The sequence below is a fragment of the Ceratocystis lukuohia genome (genome assembly GCF_044167205.1).
Source record: "Ceratocystis lukuohia strain C4212 chromosome Unknown Supercontig2_pilon, whole genome shotgun sequence".
Lineage (NCBI taxonomy): Eukaryota > Fungi > Ascomycota > Sordariomycetes > Microascales > Ceratocystidaceae > Ceratocystis > Ceratocystis lukuohia.
Window position 1 is genome coordinate 392,009 of NW_027263521.1, and position 24,254 is coordinate 416,262.

At 50.8% G+C, this 24,254-nt stretch overlaps 8 protein-coding genes across 8 annotated transcripts; 5 read left to right on the forward strand and 3 right to left on the reverse strand.

The window, feature by feature from the left end:
- Window positions 1–2,599: 2,599 nt before the first annotated feature.
- HOO65_020106 (RNA-directed DNA polymerase from mobile element jockey) lies at window positions 2,600–7,713 on the reverse strand (the record flags this gene model as incomplete). Its single annotated transcript, XM_071006259.1, has 2 exons — window positions 2,600–6,036; window positions 6,570–7,713. 2 exons carry the CDS (start codon window positions 7,711–7,713, stop codon window positions 2,600–2,602), a joined length of 4,581 nt encoding a protein of 1,526 aa, XP_070860744.1.
- Window positions 7,714–9,083: 1,370 nt separating this feature from the next.
- Window positions 9,084–11,123, forward strand: HOO65_020107 (uncharacterized protein; the record flags this gene model as incomplete). The annotated part of the gene is made up of 1 exon (XM_070999993.1): window positions 9,084–11,123. One exon carries the CDS (start codon window positions 9,084–9,086, stop codon window positions 11,121–11,123), a length of 2,040 nt encoding a protein of 679 aa, XP_070860745.1.
- Window positions 11,124–11,821: 698 nt separating this feature from the next.
- On the forward strand, window positions 11,822–12,742 carry HOO65_020108 (PSI inducibility protein 3; the record flags this gene model as incomplete). The annotated part of the gene is made up of 2 exons (XM_071006974.1): window positions 11,822–11,878; window positions 11,987–12,742. 2 exons carry the CDS (start codon window positions 11,822–11,824, stop codon window positions 12,740–12,742), a joined length of 813 nt encoding a protein of 270 aa, XP_070860746.1.
- Window positions 12,743–13,423: 681 nt separating this feature from the next.
- HOO65_020109 (Dimethyl-sulfide monooxygenase) lies at window positions 13,424–15,009 on the reverse strand (the record flags this gene model as incomplete). The annotated part of the gene is made up of 4 exons (XM_071006708.1): window positions 13,424–14,084; window positions 14,143–14,325; window positions 14,382–14,626; window positions 14,713–15,009. The coding sequence occupies 4 exons, from the start codon at window positions 15,007–15,009 to the stop codon at window positions 13,424–13,426; spliced, it is 1,386 nt and encodes a 461-aa protein (XP_070860747.1).
- A 1,002-nt stretch (window positions 15,010–16,011) lies between these two features.
- Window positions 16,012–16,296, forward strand: HOO65_020110 (uncharacterized protein; the record flags this gene model as incomplete). The annotated part of the gene is made up of 1 exon (XM_070999994.1): window positions 16,012–16,296. The coding sequence occupies one exon, from the start codon at window positions 16,012–16,014 to the stop codon at window positions 16,294–16,296; it is 285 nt and encodes a 94-aa protein (XP_070860748.1).
- A 27-nt stretch (window positions 16,297–16,323) lies between these two features.
- Window positions 16,324–16,611, forward strand: HOO65_020111 (uncharacterized protein; the record flags this gene model as incomplete). Its single annotated transcript, XM_070999995.1, has 1 exon — window positions 16,324–16,611. One exon carries the CDS (start codon window positions 16,324–16,326, stop codon window positions 16,609–16,611), a length of 288 nt encoding a protein of 95 aa, XP_070860749.1.
- A 1,292-nt stretch (window positions 16,612–17,903) lies between these two features.
- HOO65_020112 (Gluconate 5-dehydrogenase) lies at window positions 17,904–19,035 on the forward strand (the record flags this gene model as incomplete). Its single annotated transcript, XM_071006874.1, has 2 exons — window positions 17,904–17,925; window positions 18,077–19,035. The coding sequence occupies 2 exons, from the start codon at window positions 17,904–17,906 to the stop codon at window positions 19,033–19,035; spliced, it is 981 nt and encodes a 326-aa protein (XP_070860750.1).
- A 240-nt stretch (window positions 19,036–19,275) lies between these two features.
- On the reverse strand, window positions 19,276–22,380 carry HOO65_020113 (uncharacterized protein; the record flags this gene model as incomplete). Its single annotated transcript, XM_071006393.1, has 3 exons — window positions 19,276–22,024; window positions 22,082–22,259; window positions 22,305–22,380. The coding sequence occupies 3 exons, from the start codon at window positions 22,378–22,380 to the stop codon at window positions 19,276–19,278; spliced, it is 3,003 nt and encodes a 1,000-aa protein (XP_070860751.1).
- Between the last annotated feature and the right edge of the window lie 1,874 nt (window positions 22,381–24,254).

Below are 24,254 nucleotides of genomic sequence, written 5' to 3' on the forward strand. Positions count from 1 at the left end.
TTCGACGTCCATAAAGAAGCGACGAACATTTTTGATTTTGATTTGTTTCTATCTTGCTTTTATGTTTTTCTAGGCTATTTTCCCTGGATTTCTTTGCAGCGGTTCCTCTAATTCAGAACTTGATATTATTTTTTGCTATAATCGGTCCAATCAAAGGAGAAGTAATTGTGAAGTATGAGACCATCTAGAAGCGGATTAAATACCTTTTACTTGATTGGTTGGGTCTTTTGATGCTGTGATTTTGCTAGTGATATCCATCTACATGACACCTGGCGCCAGGTGGCCAGCACTTAAGCACATGCACGTTACGTCATTAGACATTTTACATTGAAGGGCGGAACAGATTACAGTGTAGATAGGAATTTCCAATAGCTTTCACTCTCAAGCGGGCGAGATAGCTAAAGAGCTTGTGATAATTTCTCAAGGCCTTCTAGCTTGGTGTGAGTTTAACAAATGCAATATGAGCTAGGCGTAATCATTAAGCTGTCTGAACCTTGGGACAGCATACTATCTATCCCTTATGTGTTTTGTTACATCTGAGAAACACCGGACGCAAATATTCAACAAAAGCAATAGTCTGAATAGAATCTGCCCTGTTTGTCTGGCTCTAAATAGTATTATTTGGTTAGTTGGTTGATTGATTGATTGATTGATTGTACTATTTAACGTCTACCTACAGCTATTTCACCGTAATACGACGGCCTTCCGGCCGGGAGCACCTCCCGGGCGGTCCGCAGTGACAGGAACGCATAAACTTCAACCTTCTCCTATGACTTTTTAGGGTCCAGCAATATAGCCAGGAGGGTCTCTGTATAGCGCGGCCCGAGGGCGTACCTGTCGGGTTCCAGGATTGGTTACCTGATATTTTTGGTTGGTGGAGGCCCCGTGTAAAAACTAGTCTAAAAGGCCCCCGGCTGTCGGCACGGGGGGTAGGCCCCGGCGGAGTACAGTGGTTTTGTCCTTTTATGCGTGGCTGCTGCAACACCTTTGGTCTTCCCATTTTCCACATCCCCCTTTCCCCACCGGCAAAAACCCCAGACAAACCCTAAACCCAGAAGTGGAATCGACTCCCAACTTCCCCACAAACATTCGATCCTCTGAAAAATCTGCTATGTGTCCTGAAACCATGAAAATCATGGCGACAAGACAACAGATTCCAGTGCAGTCTGGGAATCCCGTCAAGCGACGGGAAAGTCAACCATACTGTGTGAGCATCCGAGGGCTCATGGTCTATCCTTCCACCGCCCTGGTGGCCGCTGCCTCATGCGGTGTGGATGTGACCTAAGGCAGCCCCCTTTCTAGTGACCTGCCACAGTCACCAGTCTGTCCGAGGACAGAGGAGCGCGAGAAAAAACAAAACATAAGAAAAAGGTGTGGACTGTGTGAACTCTCAAATACTCAGTCCTGAGCGTGAAGGTGAACTCCTTGAGTTGGAGTGGTGTTGTGGCGATGAGGAGTTGGCGATCGCGAAAGTTGTCGTGAAAAAGGGGGCGAGTCGACGACGAGGTTGTTCCTCAAAGTTGGGCAAGAGCGGCCTCAAGGCTCCACAGCTCATTGTCAGAATCCATGACAGAGTCAAAGAAAAAGAAAAGAATGAAAGACGCTTATCAGTGTCATAGGCGTCGTCCTCTAGCAGCCCGGAAGAAGGGGAGGCGCCAGACCTCAAAGGTACCCCCCCGAGGGTTGTAAGAGGGAGAGTTGGGAGAGTTGGTTAGTTGGTTGCCAACTGCCCATCAAAAAAGAATTATCTGTGTGGATAACTGCGCTGTTCTCATGGAACTACTGGAAGGTGCCCCTTGGGAGCGACGACACATGGAGCTCCGTGGAAGCAGCAGCAAAAATGAACCGAGGCGGACTTGAACCGCCGACCTTTTGTGTCCAGTCATTCGGAGATGAGTGTTAGACAAACGTGATAACCAACTACACCATCGGTCCTTGAGACGAGGCTGTTGTTGTTGTTGTATTTATTCTCTACCTAAAACTATCTAAGCTTGACCTGCGTCGTGGCTCCGTGGATCTCTATGACGTGGGATCAGATCAAGAAAAATGTAGGTTTTTCGAGTCCAGACTTCTCGATTCGGCCGTAAGAAGACTGCTTTTTCGGCCGCCGTATATGGGCCTGTGTAGGCCATCAATCCGTCCTCCAACCCCGGTCACCAGCGGTGCCATAGGGATCTTTGTTCGGGTCGATTACCTGACAGGTGAAGAGCAAAGCGGGAAGGAAAGATAAGAGCAAAAGGAACAAAAGCAGAAATGGAAAGCATTGAGGCAAACACATTTTCAAGCAGTCAAGCAGCAAAGAGCGAGATTGGGTGAAGGTTTGTGCAAGCAATAGATTTCCAGAGGGTGTTGAATGCGAGGGGAGTGGTTCCCTATGGGGAGAACCAACGGCTGTGTCAGAGGTGGGGAGAGGGGGGGGGGTTCGTCATCCGACTTTATCTCACCTAGCGGAAGCAGAGGGGAGCGGAGGCGGGCCGGGGTGAACGTCAGGTACTCGGCACTTTTCATTGGGGAGACTTCTGTCGGGAGTGGGATTTTTTTCCTGGTGTCTTTAGAGTTAGTTGGGGCGGTTCACGCCGCTGTTAGTTTTCTTGGATTGTCATGTCGGGCTTGACCGTTTGGCAATCGCGCCGATCAGAGACGTTCTGCCTTTGGAAGAGAGCAGCAACTTCTGCACGAAGGTATGGCTCCATGGTTTTGAGTTTTTCCGGCAGGTCCACTCGTGGGTTTCTTTCTTGTCGCTGCCACATCTGTGGCAGTGATTGCGAGTGTCCGGGTGATTCATCCTTCGGTGGTATGCTGCGAAGTCACCGTGTCCTGATATCGCTGCCAGGATCTTTCCCTGGTGCTTGCGGGGGCCTTCTGGAACGCCCAGCTTGTCTGGGTGGGGGAATTCCAAGAGTTTCCTGGTGGCATGGTGTACAACCGTTTTCTGATCCTTGAACCAGGCTTTGTGTGCTTGGTGGAGGTCCTCTCTCAGCCATCTCTTAGCTCTCGCTAGCGACATGGTATATTCAAAGACTTCCACTGCAGCACTTTTAGCAAGGGCATCAGCTTTTTCATTGCCTTCAATTCCCCTGTGACCTGGGACCCAGATGCAGTGTACCTCGAGTGAGGGGTGCTGCGCTCTAAGGTTCTGTGCTGTTTGCCTGGCCCTGTCGACGTCGAATTGAGATGTTCCCACTTTCCTCTGCATGGAGTTCATTCGCGTCGTCGCTGCCTGGTTGTCTGTGCAGATCCAGATGGTCCTGCTGTGCGTGAGGTGCCACTGTTTCAGACTCTCTAGTCCGTGCTTGATCGCTCGGATTTCGGCGTCTGCTACCTCTGTCCATCTCCCGCAGGACCATCCCCCTTCGGTGATGCAGTTTCCCTCGCTCTCTGCCCACCAGCCTGCTCCTGTCCAGCCGTTTTCCAGTTTAGAGCCGTCCGTGTACAGCCAGATGTCTGTTGGCGGACACCTTGCTTTCCAGGCGAGGTGGCTCTCTGCCGCTTCTTCCTTCTGGAGCCCTTCTGTTTTTGCCCCGTCTGGGGGAACTGATGTTGGGGGCGGGTTGACACACAGTGGGCCATACCTGGGGAGGGGCTTCGGGAGGAGTCTCAGTATTTCCTTCTGGTGTTTGCAGTCCTTCAGATCATACAGTGGGTGTGCTGTATCCAGTGAGTGCCACCTGACTGCTTCCCTCTTGACTGATGCGTCCAGTGTGATTTCTGCTGGTGGGCAGTTCGCTGCCATGTGTATAAGGGCCGTGGGAGTAGTGCAGTAGGCCGGGAGGGCGACTAGGAGTGCTCTTCTAAGAGGCTTTCCCAGCTTCTTCGATTTGCCTTTGTTGCCGCGTTGCTCTGGTTTCCACCAAGTTGCTGCCGCGTATGTCATAGTCGCCATGATTCCGGATTTGACTACCTGGACTAATTGTTTCACGGGGGCGCCGTGTCTACAGCCTCTGAGGATCGAGAGGCTGTTTACTGACTTTTCCATTCTTCCCGCTATCTCGTTCACGTGTGCTGTGAATTTGAGTCTCCTGTCGAAGCGGACTCCCAGCCATTTGAGTGAGCCGTTTCTAGGGGTGGCCTTAATCACAGGCGCTCCAGTCAGTTCCAAGTCTGGGTTGTCTTGGGTGCGTTTCCTTGTCATGTGTAACAGCTGCGACTTCTTGTGGTCCAGTTGAAGCCCGTTGTCTGTGCACCACCCAATGGTGTACTCCATGACTACTCTCAGGTCCCTGATGCAGTTCTCCCAGGTTCTGCCTTTTATCAGCCAGAGCCCGTCGTCCATATATCCTCTCAGGTAGTTGCTCCAGCTGTAGTATAACGGCGCCATGAATAGCATGTACAGGATTGGTGAGATTGGCGACCCTTGTGGGAGGCTTCCGCTCGTGTTTCCTGGTGGCTCTGTGGTGTCGTCCAGCGTTATCTGTGAGGTCCTCGATTCCAAAAAGGATTGAACCCATTTGCAAACGTGACCTGGCCATCCTTGCCCTTGGAGTCTCCTGACCATCCTGTTGGGGAGGATGCCGTCGAAGGCTCCCCGTATGTCGAAGGACAAGATTGAGGTTAGTTCTCCTCTTTCCATGTTTTCCTTGATCTCGTTTACCAAGGCGAGCGTTAGATCCGATGCTGCTCTTTTGGGGAGGGCGCATGCGTAGTTCCCGCAGAAAAGTCCTTTCAGCATCGCCTCATGGGTCAGTCTCTTGGCTATGGCCCTTTCCAGAGCTTTGCCTAGAGTCGGAAGCAGAGAGATGAGTCGGTATGATTTCGGGTCAGATCTATCCCTTTTTCCGGGCTTTGGGAGTGCGATCAGTTTGGCTTCCTTGAAACATGTTGGATGGATGCCCCTACGTAGGCATCCGTTGAATAGGTCTGTTATGAGATTTCCCAGGGCTGGCCAGCTCATCGCCAGGAGTTTGTTCTGGATGCCGTCATTTCCGGGGGCGGTGTTTAGCGGCTTTCTGATGGCGCTCTCGACTTCTGCCTTGGAGAGGGGTTGCCACGCTTCCCCCCTGTCGCCCTGCACCTCTGGTCGGTCGAGATCGGGGAGACCGCTCCCTGTAAGATGTGCTTCTCTCAGGGTTCGGATCTTGTCTTGTGGATCTGTGTGGGTTACACTATCCACAATTATTGCCTGGGACCGGGTTTTCTGTGGGCGGGAAAGCCACTTCGCTGCCTTGTGGGCTGCGGCCTGGGAGGTCATGTTTGCTGTCAGATTCTGGTAGAACTCCTTGGAGGCTTTCCAGATGGCCCTTGACAGGTCCTTTTTGGCTTCTGCGTGCTGGAGTCTGGCTACGTCGAGTTCCGTGTCGAGGTTCGTGGCTCCGGCCTTCAACATCCACTGGAGGGACCTCAGTGTCCTTCCGGTTTCAGTTGCGGCACGTTTCTTGTCGTGGCATGACTCGTTCCACCATTTGTATCCCGAGCCTGTGACTCTCTTCTGGGGTGTCGTGGCCTCGAAGGCGTCTTGCAGAACCCGAGTTATCTCCTTTGCCGTCGACTCCAGTGATCTGTCATGGTTTTGCCAGTTTTCAGGGAGGGTGTCTACCAGCGCTCTTGCCTTTGTCCCACAAGCTTCGATGAATGTCTCCTTGTCTGTGTCTTTGAGGCGTCTTGTGGAGTATGTTGGTCCTCTGGCGTGCGATGCGATGATCGAGATCTCCTGTGGGGAGTGGTCGCTTCCGCACTCCAGAGCGCCTGCCATTTGGTATCGCTTCACCTTGTTCCAGATGTTGGCTGCGACCAGTGTCAAGTCTAGGACCCCTCCTCCGTCATGGGTGGAGAGGCCATTGTCGTTAGCGCAGATTAGTCTCTTTCTCTCAATCCATTCTACCAGCTGTTCTGCTTTCGAACTGTTCCGGGTTATCGTGTCGTCCCACATCTGGTGGTGCAGGTTGAAGTCTCCCATGATTAAAGTGTTATCTAGCCGAGTACCTATCGTTGTCAGCATGTCCACAGCTTCGTTTGGTCTTACACTGCTTCCCCCGGCGTTGTATATCCCGATTACCGAGAAAGCGTCGTCACCTCGCTGTGCTGTGACTGCGCTGATATCTGGGTGTGTGGGTATATTTCCGGAGGTGAAGATGTTGAACGTTGAGTTTTTTCTGACAAAGCTTATTGCCCGTCTCCTTGTCTCTCCCTCTGTTACTTGTTCCGTCAGTGTGAACTGGGGGTGCAGTGATGTTCGGTCTAACCTGCACGGTGGTTCTTGGATGAGAACTATGTCCGCCCCCCTGGAGTAAGCTGTCTGCAAAATGCTCTTCTGTGCACTGGGCGTGCGTCGAACGTTTGCTTGGATCACCTTTAGCTGTTTCTCGTTGCCGTGGATTCGCCCATAGGGTTCACCTCTCATTCAAGGGGGGGTTGCCCGGCCTGGGCCCTGCTTGGAGTACCTTGCTCACTGGAGGTCTTGTTGCTTTCCGTTGCTTTGTTTTCTTGGTGTTCGCTCAAGCGGTGTGGCCCGCGGCACGTTTTGCACCTCAGTGGATAATTGCAGTTTTTGGTTTGGTGAGTGCGGCCACAGCGGTCGCACTGCGGGGGTGGGCGGGGTGTGCCGTGCGAGCTACGGACTACCCGGGTCAGACCTAGGATTTCCATGGTGCGGGGGATCTTTTCCGGCTTGTGTACTGCCACTCTGAGGCCTTTCATCGTTGGGTCCCGCTCGTATTCTCTCCAAACCATACTTTTGACCGTCCCCCCAAAAGCTTCCTGGACCTCTTTTCTCACATCCTCCAGCGAGGTACGACGTGAGACCAGCTTATTGTTTTCCACTGTGTTGATAGTGGCAGGGATATTGGGGATTACGAATTTCTCCCAGATAGATTCCATCTCCAATTCGGCCGCGCTGAGGAAATTTCCAATCCTTTCCTTCATTTCTCTGTCAAGGGTGCCGTCTTTCAGGGTGATCGCTAGGCCTGTTCTGGTCTCTGTTACCTTGGCCACCTTGTCTTGTCCTTTGAAGATTACCTGGTTCAGTCTTTGTCTCGTGACTGAGGTATTCACTTTTCTCCACTTGGAGTCCTCGTAGAGCGTTGCCAAGTAGCGGTTTCCCACGTTTGTGTCAAGAGGCTTTGCCTGTGGTTTTCCTGTATCGGTGGGTTTGGCTGGGATCGCTGGTGTGGCTGTTTCCTTGCCGGAGGCGGCCTTTTGGGCCCAGGTCATTTGTGTGTCAGTTTGCTGACTTTTGGCCTTGTGGGTGGGCTGCGTCCTTGCTTGGCTGGGGGTCGTGCCAGCCAGGTTTAGGCGGAGCCTTTTGGCGACCAACTCCTTGACTTCCTTTAGGAGGTAGTCGACCTCCAGGCGTGCTGTTTGGTCGTTCTTGTCTAGGCCCGGGTTTACCTCGAAGTTGTCCAGAGCCAGCATAAGGGCCGCGGCACCTCTTTTTTTTGCCTCTCTTTCCTTGTTTGCTTCCTTCCATACGGTGTCCAGCAGCTTGCTGAAGCTACCTTTCGGTTTTTTTGCCCCATTGTCTGTGGGGGTCGGGTCTGTGGTGGTGGTTCCAGTAGTTGTTGCGGCGGCATCCGTTGCGGCTGGGCTCTGTTGTTGAGCGACCGAGCCTGGTGTCTGGAGGGGGACTTCCTTCTCGTTAGGGGGTTCTTCTCGAGGGTGGTCGGGGGCGGTGACGGTTAGGGGGCGTAAGGGGGGCATCTGGGAGGGAGGGTCGGGTGGGTGGGGAGACGCAGCCTTGCAAGGCTGACGCGTCTGATCTACCATGTCGGTGTCCTCCATGGTAGAAGGGCGTGTTTTGGGGGTAATTCTGCGATGGGTTCTCAAAAAAAACAAATGAATTAATTATTTAATGCACTTATTTGGCTAGTTATTGTGAGACGAGGCTGAAAAAGTGACCACTATCGTGATCTTTGTTGCGTTTCCGCAGTTTTTTTTTTTTTTTTTTTTTTTTTTTCTTTTCGCCGTTGATCTTGGTGATTCTAGTAGATGTTAAATACACTCAAATTCACATTCAAATTCTTCCGTCTTGAGGCGACTACAGGGCGGAGGCGAGTAGCAAGACTGCTTACGTGCTTCTCTCGCTCAAAACCTTACAGAGGGTCAATTCTGTCTGGTAGCCAGCCCGGCGTAGTTTGATCCTGTTAACTGCCGTAGACGTTAAACATATTGAAGTCCCAGTTCAAGAGACAGATGGCCGACTTGATTAAACGCACACTCGCTTTTTTGTTCCAAGTTCCTTACCAAGTCTTGCAGGGGATTCATTGTGCTCGGTAGCTAATCAGATGTCGCTTGATCCCAGCGAGCCCAGTAGGTGTTGAACATATTCAGGTTCAAGAAACCCCGAGATTAGAATTGTAGAGGGCCAGCTCTGCTTTCTAGCCACATCTTCTGTTATGGAACATTTGATTTGGCTGACCTTCTTCCGAAAACGTCTCCAAGTCCCCTTGTGACCCAGATGCTTGGTGCAACGCGAAGCGGAGACATGACTAGTCTATTGAACAATAGCGTGTAACGCTAAGCGACAAAACGACGAGCTAGACCTTGATGTCATTGAGGCTACATGAAGTTAACAGGTGACTTGCTGGTCCCGGAGTTCCAGATATTTAGCGAATCCAAGGCAAGTATGAAAGATGCTAGCGGTGCTAAGTTCGCCCAAAGCGGATCCCACCCTTATCTTGCTGTTGCAAGCTCGTGAGTGTCCTTAGTGGCCATTGTTAGCTGCATGTTCAGGCCTCGGAAACGGATATTTCTTGACTACTTTCCGTCCAACCATCAGTTGGCAAAGAGCTTAAGAAAGGAATGTGTTTAGCTAATTCGAGCGCGTCATGTTTCGACGACGCTAACGAGATGGCCACATGCAATATGAAATTTGTCACATTGGAGCCTTACACTATCATTTGGAGACAACTCAATCTGATAAGTACTACGGGTAGTGGCACGATTGCTATGGCGGTGGATAGTTCTAGTCTTGGACCGCCTATCATGAGTTAGATATAAAGCAAGAATATATCCTTCCCCTACCCATATTTCCCAACTCTCCACGCCTTTTTTTAGTTATACCATCATCGCGTTTCAAAGCTGCTTGATCATTCTTTGCCATTCCAGGCATTTCTATATGCCTTAGACTTGCTTGGGAATTTGACTGCAATATGTTTCCCCAGTTCTTCAGTCAGTATACGCCCAAGCGGCAAATCATCGCCATTACCCGTATTATCATCAGCCTTGTCTCCATTCTTATATTGCTAGCCACAGGACTTATCGTGCTTGGCCAGGCGGCCAAGCGGTCCTACCCGCCCCGTCACCTCGAGAAATCTGAAGTCGGAATGTTCTTGAGTGATACTTCCGTCAATCCTCTCGTGGCCGCCGGAATCCAGCACGAGTCGCTCGACAACAAGAAATTCTACCCGCCCGCAACGAACCAATCTACCGCCTCTCCCTCTCGCTCTAACAAACCTCCGCTATACCGAAATTCTACCAGTGGCTCTCATATCCCAGCTCCAAACTATCCGAATGCCACTGTACAGGCTGTGACTGACCAACAGTGGGACAAGCTTGTCGAGACATCAAAGCAGACCGGCAACTCGGAGCTAAATGAAGAATCATGGCATGCCATACCGGAGCTGTCGGGCATGCACGACCGGACCGGCGAGAGCGCTTATGCGATTCACGACAGCGACACGCTAGTTTATGGCCCCGATCCTTTTTCTCCACAGTACTTATTGCTTTACAAGCAGACACCGTTAATCAACCTGCAGGTGGTGGTCCATAAGATATCGACAATCAGTTTCGACGGTTCAAACCAGCTCTCTATTGGCTTTTCAAATGTGGAAAGCTTTTCTATGGCCAATGAAAAGTGGACTGCTGCCAAGGACACTCCAGGCCTTATGCTCTTGACGCCCTCCGACAGCGTGGGCGTGGGGTGGGGGTTCTTCCTAGTGGAGGACATCCAAGCAGACTGGACAGCAATGTCTATAAAGTTCACTGCCAACCCCGCGAGCCTTGGCGACTTCCACGATTATGAGTATCTTATGGACTCGGGCTCCGGATTCAGCGATTTTGATGACCCATCTGTGCAACACATGAATACGAAGCGCGATGGCCAACCATGGAAAACCAAACTTGTTTCTTTTTCGCTGACGAACGAAAACGCGGTTGGCTTTTCTAGCCAAAACTTGGATTTGGGCATCAAGTGTTCCTCTTGCTCATTGTCTGGTGCATTGGCCTTTAGTATTCGTGGCGGCAAATACAGGGGAATCGATGTCAAGGTTCGAACACAGGATGTCCAAGCTACTGTCTTGATTGAGGCTTACATTACAGGACATCTGTATAAAGGCGCTACTGCGGATGTAAGCATCTTTGATCTCCCGACTCAAACAATCAACATACCTGCAATTGCAACGATTGAATTCAGTATTGGTAACTACATTGGCTACCTCATTGACGACCTGGCCGCAGATGGCCGTGTGCGCTTTGGCGCCCGCATGACGGTCCCAAACTCAAACAAAGTCATCGGCCACATCGAAAAAAACCCTTTCCGTGACAGGATCCACGCATCTTTTGACCGGCCCATGCTCGAAGTGTACCGACCAATGGTTGCAGGCAGTCTCGATGCCTCAGGCCACGTCTACCATGGGATAAAGTTGAAGTTTACAGTCACGCCGGCATATCTCTCAGCATCGTTGACGGCAGAAATGGACTGGAAGATCCCGCGCTTTAACTTGGAGTTTCACACAGAGATATCAACCAAGTGCGAGATCTGCGGGCCAGGAAAGTTTAGTGTCAAGGGCAGAGCATACATAGACTCTGTTGCCACAGCCACAATCACTCCCAAGATTGGGGACACAACGATCTCGTGGCTGGTGTTCGGATCCAAGGTTGCTACTGCCGTCGTCGATATCTTTAACTTTTGCATCGCCACGGGCCCCTCGTGCAAGCCTGACTGGAAGGAGGTTCTGAGGCCGAAGCCTCATTATAGCTGGTCACGTCTGAGTAGACTTAAGGAGAGGGTTCCTAACTCCTGGTTCCGCGAAGTTCCCATCACACGCAGCCCTACCCGCGTGTTGTCTATGCCACCCCCAGCCCCTGACTATGTCGATGACTTCGGGGGGCTGGTCTGGACGGAGAGCGGGCTGGGTAGGTCCCCAGAAAGTGGGGTTTTCTGGGGTGTGGATGAGTATGAGGAGTGGTAAGAAGAGGTGTTGGGTTGTTTGTTTAGACTGTTTAGACTGTGTCCCGTATCTCACTTGCGATACATGTATAGGCGAGGTAATAGCTTGCATGAGCTTTAGCTATCTTGGTGTTTAGAATGAGACGTAAATATGAAATGTCATCGCTACAGTATTTTGTGTCGGAGCATTTCTCGCTTGTGTAACTCGTGTTCCAAACCCTATTTAGTTAGGGTTGTGAAGACTCCGCGGAAACTCGCCGATAGTGCTTAGCTGCAAAAGCCACACCAAAAGACGGGCTTGGCCGGCGCTTGAAAACAACTAGAGGGTATGCTAGCCACAGAATGGAGGCCGTTCATCACTAGCTCGTCGGAGGCTCGGGATTATGGGGGTGGCTTTTTTATCCCATTTTCAGGATGGGAAGGAGATTCCGTGATGTGATGGAGCTCGATGACATGGGGTGCACAGCCCCTCTTTTATCGGCTATTCTTTTTGTCCTTCGTCATCAACGCTTGATAGCAATCTTTTGCCTAAAGGTTGAAGCCTGAAAGCTGAAACTTCTCTGTCGCAAAAATAAGCCAGCAGAGCTTTTTGTTTCCTAGTTCCTTGCGTCCCCTATTATTCTTCCTCTCCTAGTGTCGATTTTTTTCATCTTTTATTTTTCCATTTTCGTTCATTGTGCACTGTATTCACGGCTTCTTCTGCTTTTCTCATTCTCAATCATGACTGACCGCCAGAAGATCCTCGAAACCAATCGGTCCATTCGGACTATCAAGCAGGTCTGTCGATGCCATCCCGCAGCGCCGTCCCGTTATTCGGAGCACTTGGCTAAGGCTACATGTCGTACCCCTATCTAATGCTGACCACATCTGCCTATTCATCTGTAGGAGCTCGAGAACCTGTTAGGTCACGGCGCCATCGACGAGTCAACTTTTGATTCTCTCTCCAACCTCCTGCCTGCCGAAGGCTCCATCCGTGCTGGGCCATCCAGCGCCACTCCAACACCTGCCCCCGCGCCTGCCGCTGCCTCCGACCCGTCCCCTGCACCACCCGCATATAACCAGACCCCCGCCCCCGAGGTACCAGCAACCCGCGATGCCGCCCCGCCCGCTGCGCCCCCACCATCAGGCCGGCCAGTTCTCTCAACCGCACGCGCACTATACATGTATGTTGGTGGCGGTGACGCACGTGATCTTGCGTTCAACAAGGACGACCGCATCGATGTCTACGAGCACATGAACCCCGACTGGTGGATGGGCCGCAACCAGCGCACGGGCGCTGAAGGCATTTTCCCGGCTAATTACGTTCTTGTCGAAGAGCAGAAGGCTCCGATTCCTGGCCCTGGATTCTACGGCCAGCAGCCAATGTATGCGCCGCAGCCATATGGCTATCACCAGCCGCAGCAGGCGTACTACCCCCCCCAACAGCCCCATCAACAGCAGGCACAGCCAGGCCCCGCGGCGCCGGCCAGCAATGACGCAAACCCCATGGTTGCAGTTTCTGAAGGCAACAAGAACGAGGGTGGGGGCGGCATGTCGAAGCTAGAAGAGGGCGGCAAGAAATTTGGCAAGAAGCTTGGAAATGCGGCTATCTTTGGTGCTGGCGCGACAATTGGTTCCAACATTGTCAACTCTATCTTCTAAGCCTGCTTTCAAAACCGTGTATGATGCTGTTATGACGGTAGGTGCATGCTCTAGATCATTGGAGTGTATGTATCTGAATGGCGACTTGTGTTTGGAATCGCTCGAGCCCACACATCTAATGTCTTTTTTGCTTCATGCTGTGTTATTTATCTATGATCATGTTTATTAAACATCTAGTATATACTTGGTTTGTCTATCCTTTTCTTGCTTCAATATCAGCTAGAGCCTCGGGCTGTATCGAGGCCTCCTTGCTTTTAACAGAAAGTATTGTGCGTTTTCTTGAGCTAGCTGTTTGCGGTAAGGAACAACTAGAGTGCGGCCGGGTGTATCCTAGCCCTCTCTAACCCTTGATGCCAGTCTAGCCTCTATAAGAGGAGCCTTACCTTGCATCCTCCAAAGCACTGAACGTTGCTTGGTGATTGAAAGAACCTGGATACGAGCTATCAGGGGGTCTTGTCATTATCAGCAATATGAACTATCTTCGCCTTCATTTCTCATGAAAATAAGACTTTATTGAGACAAGTACAGGGCAACCAAGGCTATATCAGATGCTAGTTTTGCCTTGGTGATATAACTTTTTGCGAGCTCGTGAATCTTAGTATATGGAAAATATGCGTATACACGGGAATCCTACAGCCTTTTGTTGTCTTGTGTGACTTGAAGAGGCTCGGTCGTATCTCCCTATGAATCGGTAAATTTCAGGGTACTCCCATAATGATCATTTCGCAGGTATTTCTGACCCATGCCATAGACCCTTTCTCGCAGCGTTCCATTTTCTTGGCGCTTAGGATAAAGCCCACGGAGCTGCAGCTCAGGCACCAATAAGTCTACTACGTCTTCAAAGCTCCCTGGTGTAACCACCGCACTAATGTTAAACCCGTCGATATCTGCGATCTGTACCCACTCCTCCATAGTATCCGCTACGCGTTGTGCAGAGCCTACAGCTACAGCCCCGTTACCGCCCACGGCCATCAATTTGCCGAGATTTTGTGGCGTCCATTTTGGAGTTCTCGATGTCCCGCCAACAAAGACATCGTTATTCCCCCCACCCCTTGTCTCGTTGTCTAGTGACAGCTGGGAAAAGTTCACGCCTGTTACAGAGCTGTAGAATACCAAGCCACCTTCAATGCTGGTAAAACCCATGGCCCGCGCAAACTTAGCCTGTGCCTCAGCGTCAGTAGAGCCGAGGATGGGGGCGAGCATAGCAAAGATCTTGAGACAGCGTGGGTCGCGGCCATGGCGGGCCGCTGCGTGGCGGAGAGCAATCACACGCGGGGCGAGAGTGTGTGGGGATAGAGCGCTCAGGGTAATAGCTTCAGCGTGCTTAGCGGCAAAGTCGATTCTATAAATTAGTGTTAGAAAGTCAATATGCGAAAAAAGTAACGGCAAAGAAGACCCACGCAGTAGCCCCGGTGTGCATGAGAAAGGGCGTTCGTTGCGGTGATGGGTCGAGCATGTGTGGTGTATTTATGTGGAAGCTTTTAGAAGCGTGCTGTATCCAGCGGATTCTTGTGGGATCAGAGTAGATCTCATTCCCAACATCCTCGTTCAGGGCATCATCAGCCCACGATCCTTCCCACAGCCTAGAACCTGTGTGAGTTACTTGGGCCCAGACACATTACAGCTAACAGAAGCTTACTTGTATAGTACGTCTAGGCACTCGCTAGCCACTTCATGCACCTTTTCAGAATCTATCACTGGCAAACCAAGCGACCTAGCTGTTGAAGCATTCAACTGAGTGGTCACATTCCAACCAAAGCGGCCCCCAGTGAGATGGTCAATCGTGGAGAACCGACGCGCAGTTATAGTCGGGGCTTCATGGAAAGGGCTTGCAGTGACTATAAAGCTGATGCTCTTGGTAACGGCAGCCATGGCAGCCACAGGCTATTGCATCAGATGGCGTTAATAGTAGCTGGGACAAGACAGGCCGGTTACTAAAAGCTAGACTTCGAGCAGGGGCTGCAACATACAATGGTAGGATCCCCTATTGGGAATTGGCAGCCTGTGCGAATAGCCGGCTCCGAATTAGCACCATGGGTATCATTCTGGCCAAAGACATCGTCTAATATCAAGGCAGTGATATCCCCCCGCTCTAATGTCTTTGCTAGGTCAGTCCAGTATGAAAGGCTGCGCCGCTTTGAAGCACCGCAGTCTTCTGGTCGACGCCATTGGCCAAAGTTGAGGTGTGACGGGGCAAGCATGTCCGTGGCATTGAGTAGGATGCGCCTTTTCTGCCGAGCCGGAGTGTCACGGGCGGTGGTCGGCATTTGGGGCGCCTTTTTTTTTTCTTTCTTTTGTTTCGGGGAGGCGATAGTTTCGAGGGGCAGGAATACCGGAAGCTGGACCTTGTGGATGAGAGTAGAAATGTGAGACTCTACCATGCGTGCCGCTCAAGGTTTGAGGTGTATTTATGTGCTAGATCTTGCGCATCAGCGAGCGGCGATCAGGGCTAAGTTAACGTTATTGTTGCAACATGTTGCGTGCTTCAGGCTGGGCCCAGCTGACGTTGCGGGCATCTTGCCATATGTACCTAGATGGCACCATACATGAGAAAATCGCAAGGAGAAAAATAGGAAAATAGGAAAATACATTACACCGCTGTATAGCCCAGATATCTCCCCCCACGAACACAGTCAGCCAGCCAGAAATATTCCGCAGCCTTGCCTCCCAAATGGCAAGGGCGCTGCCCCCAACTTCCCCCACCGCCGAAACATCATGTGACCCGGCCAGTCCTTTCGGCCACGGAAGGCACACAGACCCGTCCTGCCTCTTTTGCCGCCATAGCCAGCCAAAAAGGCTCGCGTGTTGTTTTCTGTTGTTCCCAATTTTCGCTGCCTTTATTTTGCTTTTTCCTTCCTACATAACACATATACACACACTCACTCTATCGCTCTATCACTCTACACTCATTTAGCCCACTTACTCACCACTTCGCACACTGTCGCCGTCGCTCGCGTCTTTGTCTTTGGGTTTTTTTTTCTTTTTTGCAGCATCGAATTAACCTTCTCACTTCGTACTACCCCATCGACTTGTCGCTACCCCTCGGTCGGCATTTTATCTCCATTTATCCCGTCTTTATTCTTTGTTTATTTACGTCGGCCGAATATGAGCTGGATCATTGAAAAGTTCTTCCGGGGCGAGCCGCGGCATTGGCTCTATGTTTGTGTCTACGATACAGGCTTCATTGCCGAGAGTTCGACTGATAGCCGGTGAGAAGACACATGCATGCACACGCACATACACACGCCCTTGGTCATGTCCACAATAGAATGAACGCCTTAGCTAACACTTGCTTCTCTCTCCCTCCTCGCAGTTACCACTGGGCCCTCATCATTGGCCCCAATTCCCAAAACACTGTGCTCAGTGGCACCAAACACCACATCCGCAAAGCGCTCCCCAGCTCCAGCGATTGGAGCTTAGAGCAAGTTGGCCTCAAAGATGCCCGATTCGATTTCAACCTTATCGTTCGTGTAGCTGTTGCCGAAGTCACCGACCCCACCTATCTAGACAAGACCCTGGCCACTGTTCCTGTCATCAACGGCGTCCCCTACTAGAGCTCGGAATCATGGATGTGCGAAGCCATGAACAGAATCAACAAGGGTATGACAGGCGTCCGTTGCCTAAAGCGTCGTACCAAGAAGTGGTGGGAGATCAAAGAGATTACCCTAGCCGAGGCCAACCAAGTCATTGCCGAGGGGGGCTTCTCCACCGACAACGTCTCCCAAAGCGCCTCGCCCCTCAGAATCCACATCAATGGGCACTCCGAGGAAAAGGCCCGCCGCAAAGAGGCTGTCCGCCTCAAACGCCAGGCGACACGCGAGTCGGGCCTTAGCCGCAATACCCAAGGGGCTGCACCCTCTGTCATGTAGTTTTGCCAAGCCTGGCCCAGAAGCTTTTTCTTCTTTTCGCCCAGCTTAGCTCTGCTGCCCATGCTCATGTCATGCTTTTATCCACTCTCCTCACCCCTCCCTCGTCTCCAACTTGATCACCTGAAATCACGTCCATTTCTCCCTTGCTTACAGTCTCCTCGTCTCCTCGTCCTTCCCGTACTTTTTACTATTAGAAGAAAAGAAAATGATCATTTCTTAAACATCAATGCCTCCTCTCAACTTGGTTTGAATTTCTTTTGCTTTGCAAAAGCTCCTTGGATTGCCCAATAACGACCTCTTCGCCACAACATCGACTTTTTTTTTCTTTTTTTTTTCTTTTCCTTGATATCGAGAACTTACTCCTAAATTTTATCTTTTCTTTTTTTTTTTTTTTTAAAAACTTCTTCTTCCCTCTCCCCCTAATAAGACATCCCTTCTCAAAAAAAAGGAAAAGACAACCTATGATATGCCGGCATTCACTGGATCTTGCGTCTGTGGCTTCGTCAAGCTGGTTGTTTGTATGGATCTACCCCCTGCTCCTCGGCTGGAAGCTGGAATTCCCCCGCCCGATGGACAAGTTCGGCCTTTAGAAATATACAAGTGCAATTGCACAAGATGCCACAAGTTTGGCTTCTTCCACGTCCGTCCTTCCAACCCTAAAACGGACTTCTTTCTCCTCTCACCGCTCGATCCCTTGGCGGAGCTTGGCGATTTCCAACCCGTGAAGCATTGGTTCTTCTGCAAAACATGCGGCACCCGCCCTTTTACCTTTGACGGCGAAGGGCAGGTAGCTGAGGTAGACTTTGGGAAAATGGGCGACAGCGTGAAGCATTTGGGCAGGCAGAAGGTGTGGAGAGTCAAGGAATACAAGTATCTAAGTGTGAATGCACACGTGATAGACGGCCTGCAGGACGGGCTTGATTTGCGCCAGTGGATGGAGAAGAACTGGATCCGATACATAAACGCGCTAGATCCCGAGGGAGGAAATGTGCGGCATGAAGAGCCTCAGGCAGGCGGACAGTATTGATACATGCTGCAATAGAAGAATCATTACTGAGTGTTGCAGAAAACATGGACTCGAAATATAGTGATACTGGCAAAGGTGAAAGTTAGGGTTATTATGCTTCCTCATTTGTGCAACATCCCTAAATAGATTGCCCCTCTCCTCTTTCCTGCGTCAGCAGCTGACTGAAGCGAAAAGTGGCATCCAAAATGTCGAACCATTTCTCCCATTCAAACAAGCTAACTAGCTTTATTCTTTCAAGGCCTTAGCTATTTTGCTTTCACTTACAATGTCGGAAGATCCCACTACAGGTAAGCGCTTGCTTCCTTCTTTCGTTCCTCACCTTTCTTGTCTCGTAAACCCTAGCACTTATAGCTTCTTTGCTAACCCACAACAAACATGTACGACATGAAGGCTACTACTTCACAAACGTCCTGCGCCATGACACCTACCCGTTTATAGACTCGTCTACACGTGATCTATCCGGCCGCTATGTCTTTGTCACAGGGGCTTCACGTGGAATCGGCCGCGAGTTGTTGTTTTCGTTCGCACGTGCGGGAGCTGCGGGAATTGCCTTTGGTGCACGCAGTTTCAGAAACGGTAGTGATGAGATAACGGTACTGACGGAACAGATCCATGCTGCGGCTTCGGAGGGGTGGGAAGCGAGGCAGGCTAGTGGCGGCGATGCGGGGTCGGCTGCTGAACAGCCCCAGCCACCTCTCGTACTCCCTCTTGTCATGGATGTCACAGACGCCGCCAGCGTCGAAGCCGCTGCACAGGCGGTTAAGGCGTCCTTCCCACGACTGGACGTGCTTGTTAATAATGCTGGAGTGCTGGAGAAGCGGGCTACCCTGGCCGATGCTGATGTCCAGACATGGCTCAATACGCTAGATGTTAACCTCAAGGGGACCTTCCTGGCGACGCATTATTTCTTGCCTCTGCTAGTGCGTAGCAAGGGGCGCAGATGGGACTCGAAAATGCCAAATGTGGGCGGGAGAGACGCAGGAGAGGGGGATGAAAGACACTCTACTGGCGCTGGCCTCCAGACCGTCGTCAACATCAATTCGCTCGCCAGCCAGATGGTCTCTCCAGGAGCCAGTGCCTATCAGGTCAGTAAACTAGCGCAGCTACGGCTGACAGAGTTCGTCAACTGCGATCACGCTAAAGACGGGCTTCTCGGTTGGGCAATTCATCCCGGCGGGGTGGCAACGCAACTGGGTCTTTCGCTGCCGGTCGAACGCCACGTAGCACTGACCGAGTCGCCACGCTTGTGCGCTGATGCTGTTGTGTTCCTGGTGGAGAAACGGAGGGAATGGCTTGCTGGCAGGTATCTTATGGCACAATGGGATATGGAGGAGCTGTTAGCACGAGAGCAAGAAATTGTTGAGGGGGATAAACTCAAGGTGCGCATACGGCTGTAGCAGGCAGCGCAAAAGCGGAATAATAATGGGACAAAGCAACAATTCACCTGTTATTCATGTATGGAAAGAGATCGTATTTATACCGTGCCCAAGTCCAATGCAGTATGATAAATAGTATAATACAAGTGATAACAACATACGCTCATGCACGCCTGTCTTCCTACATTCCTGTCTCTCTAAAACATTAAAGGAAACATGCCTCCACACCCCCACCCACGGTCCAATCTATTGCGAGCCCGACTATTTGTATCGTAAACGTTCCTTCTTTAGCTTCTTATTCGCCCTTCGTGCAAGGATAGCCTCTGAGCGAATAGCTTCGAGCTCTTCGGCTTCCTTTCGCTCCTTCTCCTCCTTCATCTTTTTTTCCTTATACTCGGTGCCTACTGTTGCCATGGCATGCACCCTGCTAGAAAAGTCTGTCAGCGGGCCTGCATAGCGATCATCGCGCATACTCCTAGCCGCTGCACTCTGTGCGCCATAAAGCCTTCGAAGCGCTGTGATAACGGCTACATTTGTCATACGCACGTGCAGCTCATCCGACTTGACATCTATAGGCGGTGATAGGAACGGGTAGATAGTCCCGTTAAGTCCCGGTGCATATAGTAGTAGGTCAAGGACGGTAGAGTTTTGTGTAATGCCAGCACTACGAGAGCGCACACGCGATTTCACGCAGCTTCCACCGCCTTCGAGTGGGCCGCGAGGCGATTCTGTAGTTAGCAGGCTAGACACCTCCCTAGTGGCCGACTGGCGTGACGAAGAGGGAATAGTCGGCTCTATGTCCATATGGATCGAAATTATTGACATCCCGCTGAGGAACTCAAGCTGACGACCTGGAAGCATCTCGCCGTCTAGTCCACTCTCAAGCTGTACGTAGCCCGCTTCGGTATTAGACACCGGTCGAGGCCCCGTGCGTATATGCAGTAACGACATCTTAGTGCCACTAAGCGCGGATAACGGAATGATTAGACCGCCACCTGGAAAGCCAGGTGGAGCATAAAAAGCGACGCCGCGTAGATAGGCCTCGCGCAGAATCTCTTGCGTTAATGAGCCTGTCAAAGCTGTGAAGTGTGAAAGGTACACGCGTGAATCCCGCACTATGTTGTCAACCTTTTTGATATCACGCACAGTCTCGATCACCTTACCACCAAACAGTGCAGCCAAGAACTCCACTGCACGAACCGACTTTGGCAGCCGTTCGTTTGACGGATTAGTGCGGTGCATAGCAAAAAGCAGAATTAGGGCGGCTGTCAAGTCTTGCGAGCTGTGCACGTCAACGGTACGTTCTAGAACACCATCGGCCAGTGTCTGCAACGCCGATAGCCGGGTATGCGGATCGGATAGGTGCTGGCTAGCAGCATAAGCGACGAGGGGTTCAGGTGGCTGGGCCGTCACGACATGATCCCGGCGTTTGCTAGCATGTACAGTGTAGTTGAGCCAGTTTGCAGCGAGCTCCTCGTTGAGGCTAGGGCTGGTGATCCCGAAGTTAAGGCTTGCTCGCATTAGAGCTAGGAGATAGGATTTCGATGGCTTGCCGGTGCCCTTCCACTCAAGTTTGCTTGAGGCAAGGCGGATGACGTCGGATATGCTAGAAGTCTTTGAGCAACTGAGCAGAGCGCCCCATAAAGGCCGGCCGTGGCTGAATAGCGGGATTACAGTGTCATTGGTGGCATCGTGGTTTTTGACCATGTCCATGTGGAGAAACTTGTTTCCGAAGACATCCCACGTTTCTATGTCGTAGATTGGCGGGTGAGTATCGCTATATGGATTGTCGCCAGCGTATCCAGTGCTAGGGACATCGTCAGATCGCGCAGCCGAGTTGAGCATGAGCACAAAGAACGGGTCAGTTTCAGGGAGATTGAGGAAAAGAGCTTGTGCAGCCCGGTGCAGGGCTACCAACGACTCTGGACTAATGCCAGCAGTAGGGCAGTGAGCTTGGTCGATGACAATTACGTGACGCAAGGGGTGATGGTATCTCCCAGTCTTCCTTGTGATAGCCTTATTGTTCCAGCCACGATCTTTCAACATGGTGTGAGTGTGGCGCATCACATCTCGGATAAGGCTTGCTTGTTCAGCGAACCGCATTTGTAATGACATAGTAACATCACCCCCAGCCTCTAGGGTCAGTTGACTAGCTATTGTAGCAAACAGCTTTGCCAATTGTTTCCTAGTAGAGCGAAATGCCTCATGATACTGGATTTTGGCGACACCACTCGACGTTATCTGCAACTGGCTTGCGACTTGTATAGTGAGGAGCTGGAAAATAAGGAATGAGGTCCATTCTTCTTCGCGGGCACTTCCCATCATGTCAGCAATTGGCGAACGGCGAGGAAATTCCATGCTTTGGTGAGCAGCAAAGGAAGAGTAGCCAACCCAATAGCCTTGAGACAACGCCAGTTGCAGTGCAAGATAGCTCTTGCCCACACCATCGGGGCCAACCATAGTAGTACATGGTGATATGTAACGGGTGGGATTTCTGCGGTGGTTCAAGTAGCATTCAACAAGCTCCTTTTCGATCTTTGTGCTAGGCAGTTCACTCCAAATGCTTTTACGCTGTGGCTGTTCAAAGGCGCTTTCTAATGCTTGAATCAGGCTCATATTTTTGGCCACATGCCCGGGAAGCTGTTGATCTAGCTGTAGCAAGGAATCAATGACGGTAAATGCCATCAATGGATTTGAGCGGTGGGGCCAGACATCGATCAGGAGCGAGATGAGAACGTCCTCGAATCCGTTCCTTGTGTACACGATATTCCGCCAATCACCCCATTCAAACGTCGGATTCTCATAGCAAATCACCGTGCCAATCTCGTTGGCTGCAATATCTAAAAACTGGCCGCCTGAGCGCCATTTGCTATGAGGTGATGATGGATATGCTTCACAGAACTGCTTCTGGTCTTTTTCGCTCCATCCCGCTTTGGCTGCAAACTCTTCTGAGGTAGTACAGGCACGCCACCAAAGATGGACCTTGGGTACAGACACATTTGTCGAAGCTCTATAGGGAAGTTTTAGCAAGGACACGGGCAATTTAGAGCATCTTAGCTAAACTTACAGGCGGATAGAGGCTGGGGCTGCAGCCAGCAGCCGCGACTGGGGAGCGGTGCATTGAAACGCAGGTACTGGGCAGAGCTGCTGGAATGCACACCGTGAAGACACAGCAGGCACAGCGAAGCGCCCCAGTTGAGTGTGCCTCTGGCCAGAACCACGAAGCGCTGGTCTTCCAAGCATCTCTAAGGGATTGTATCAAGTTCTGGGGTAGATTTCCTTCATTGCACCTTGTCCCTTAGCAAAGACAAGCTTGATACGTGAAGCCAAATCGGCAAATTCTGCCACGAGAAACTGACCAATCATGATTTATTTGACGTTATAAGTGGGTCAAGAAGTTAGACCGCCTTTTTTGTGAAGCGCTCGGTGAAAATACTTAAAGACCTTGACCAATTTTTTCATACAAGATAAAAGGCCTAGAAATTCAAAAAGAGTGAGAGAATCGAAATAGAGTTCGCGACTAGAGGCCCAGAAGGGACAGGAAGTCACACGATGATTTGTGTAGGACCCCCATTACTCCTATAGCCAAAACCCGCACCCGAAAATATCCACCATACCGCAGATACCAGCCTACCAGTTCCCATGGTAGTCTATTACCTAAAACCCACAGCAAAGCTCCCTAAGTTCCCTTCAGTTCATTATCCCTCCTTTACCGCCCTCCATACAGCTCAGAATTGGGGGCGAAATACAACTTTGTTACTTCTAGCCACATTGACAATGCCATTACGTCGTCTGCCTCTAAATTCAACAACAGCTACCCCACGTCGTAACCCTACATGTAAGGGTCAAGACACTGATCTGCTTGCTAAATAGCAACCTTTAAGCGGACTATGAGCAATCCATTATCCACTATCACATGCTAAAGCTAGCAACGAAGCCCAGGCTCAAAGTCCGTCCCCAACATCACAGATCAGGGGGGGGCACCGGGGGCAGAACTTGTATGACATTCTATGCCAATCAGAAGCCCATGGCATCCGCCCCAACAAGTTTTTTTTTTGTTCACATACATTTGAGGCTGTTATTAGGAGGGCTACAACAACAGCACTTTCACATGTCAAGAAAAAATTCAACAGTTTTAAAATCGGCGGAGAGGCGAGGAGCAGGATAAGAATGAATGAGAAGAGGGTGGTATTTCTTTACCTGCATGTAAGGGAAGGTGAATAAAGTTATGTCTACAGGACTACACAGTGAGACTTGGGCGACTTCAAAGACAGTAGTATAGCGTAGCCAGACAGCTCATTCGTATATCAGACTTGTCTTAAGTGTGTTCCCATCTTTAGAACTCCTAACGTTATTTTCCTCCTATAAGACGCACGCCGAAAAGTAAGTTTTCTCGAAGACATTCTTGGAAACAAGGGCATAGGGCTGGGAAATGGCGAAATGATGCCCTGTATAATAGGGCTTGTAAGCCCAAAGCAGCCAAGCCCCAGGGCTGGCCGATAACGTGACGGACAAGCTTTATTTCGTTAATTTCGTCTCCTGCCCTTTACTTGGCGCACTTGCTATGTATAATGAATAAATTATAAAAAGCCTCACGCTTTGTTAGCAATTTTTCATTTTCCCTTTTTTTTTTTTCATGCTTCCGCCATAGACGCTTTCAACCAGCCTCTCACCAGCTCATTGATTCAACATCAGCCATTCTCAAGCAAGCCTTTACCCGTACTACAATATAACCTAGCCCAGCACAGTGTGTCATCCAAAGCACCTGACTTTCGGCCCTGGTCTTCCTCTCCGGAGTCCTTGCTGAACCCCGGCCCACCGGATTATAACTCTTAGTGGAAGGACCGAATCAGATCCAGCAGCAAGCTGGCCCAGTTTGAGCAACTGGTTCTCTGTATTCCTGTTTCCAGAAGGACCCTGCGTGGGAGATAGTAATTGCAGTTGCAGCTGCAACTTAAACCAGCAACTGGACTCTGTATCTTGCTCAAAGTCACGACTGCCCCCCCTTCTTCCTTCCTCCACCTCTGTCCTCCCCCATCAAGGAAACTACCCATTTAGAAAGCCGTCATATTCTATGGAATTCTGCGGTTTTCTTTTTGCATCGAACCTTTTTATCTCCCGGTCTTATCCCTCTCACTTTTTCACCTCTCCTCTTCCTCGTTAGCCTCAACTTGCCTTGAGTCTCGCTTTCGTGACGTAAAAGTCTTCATTTTACTACCATTGCAGTTCCATCGACTGCA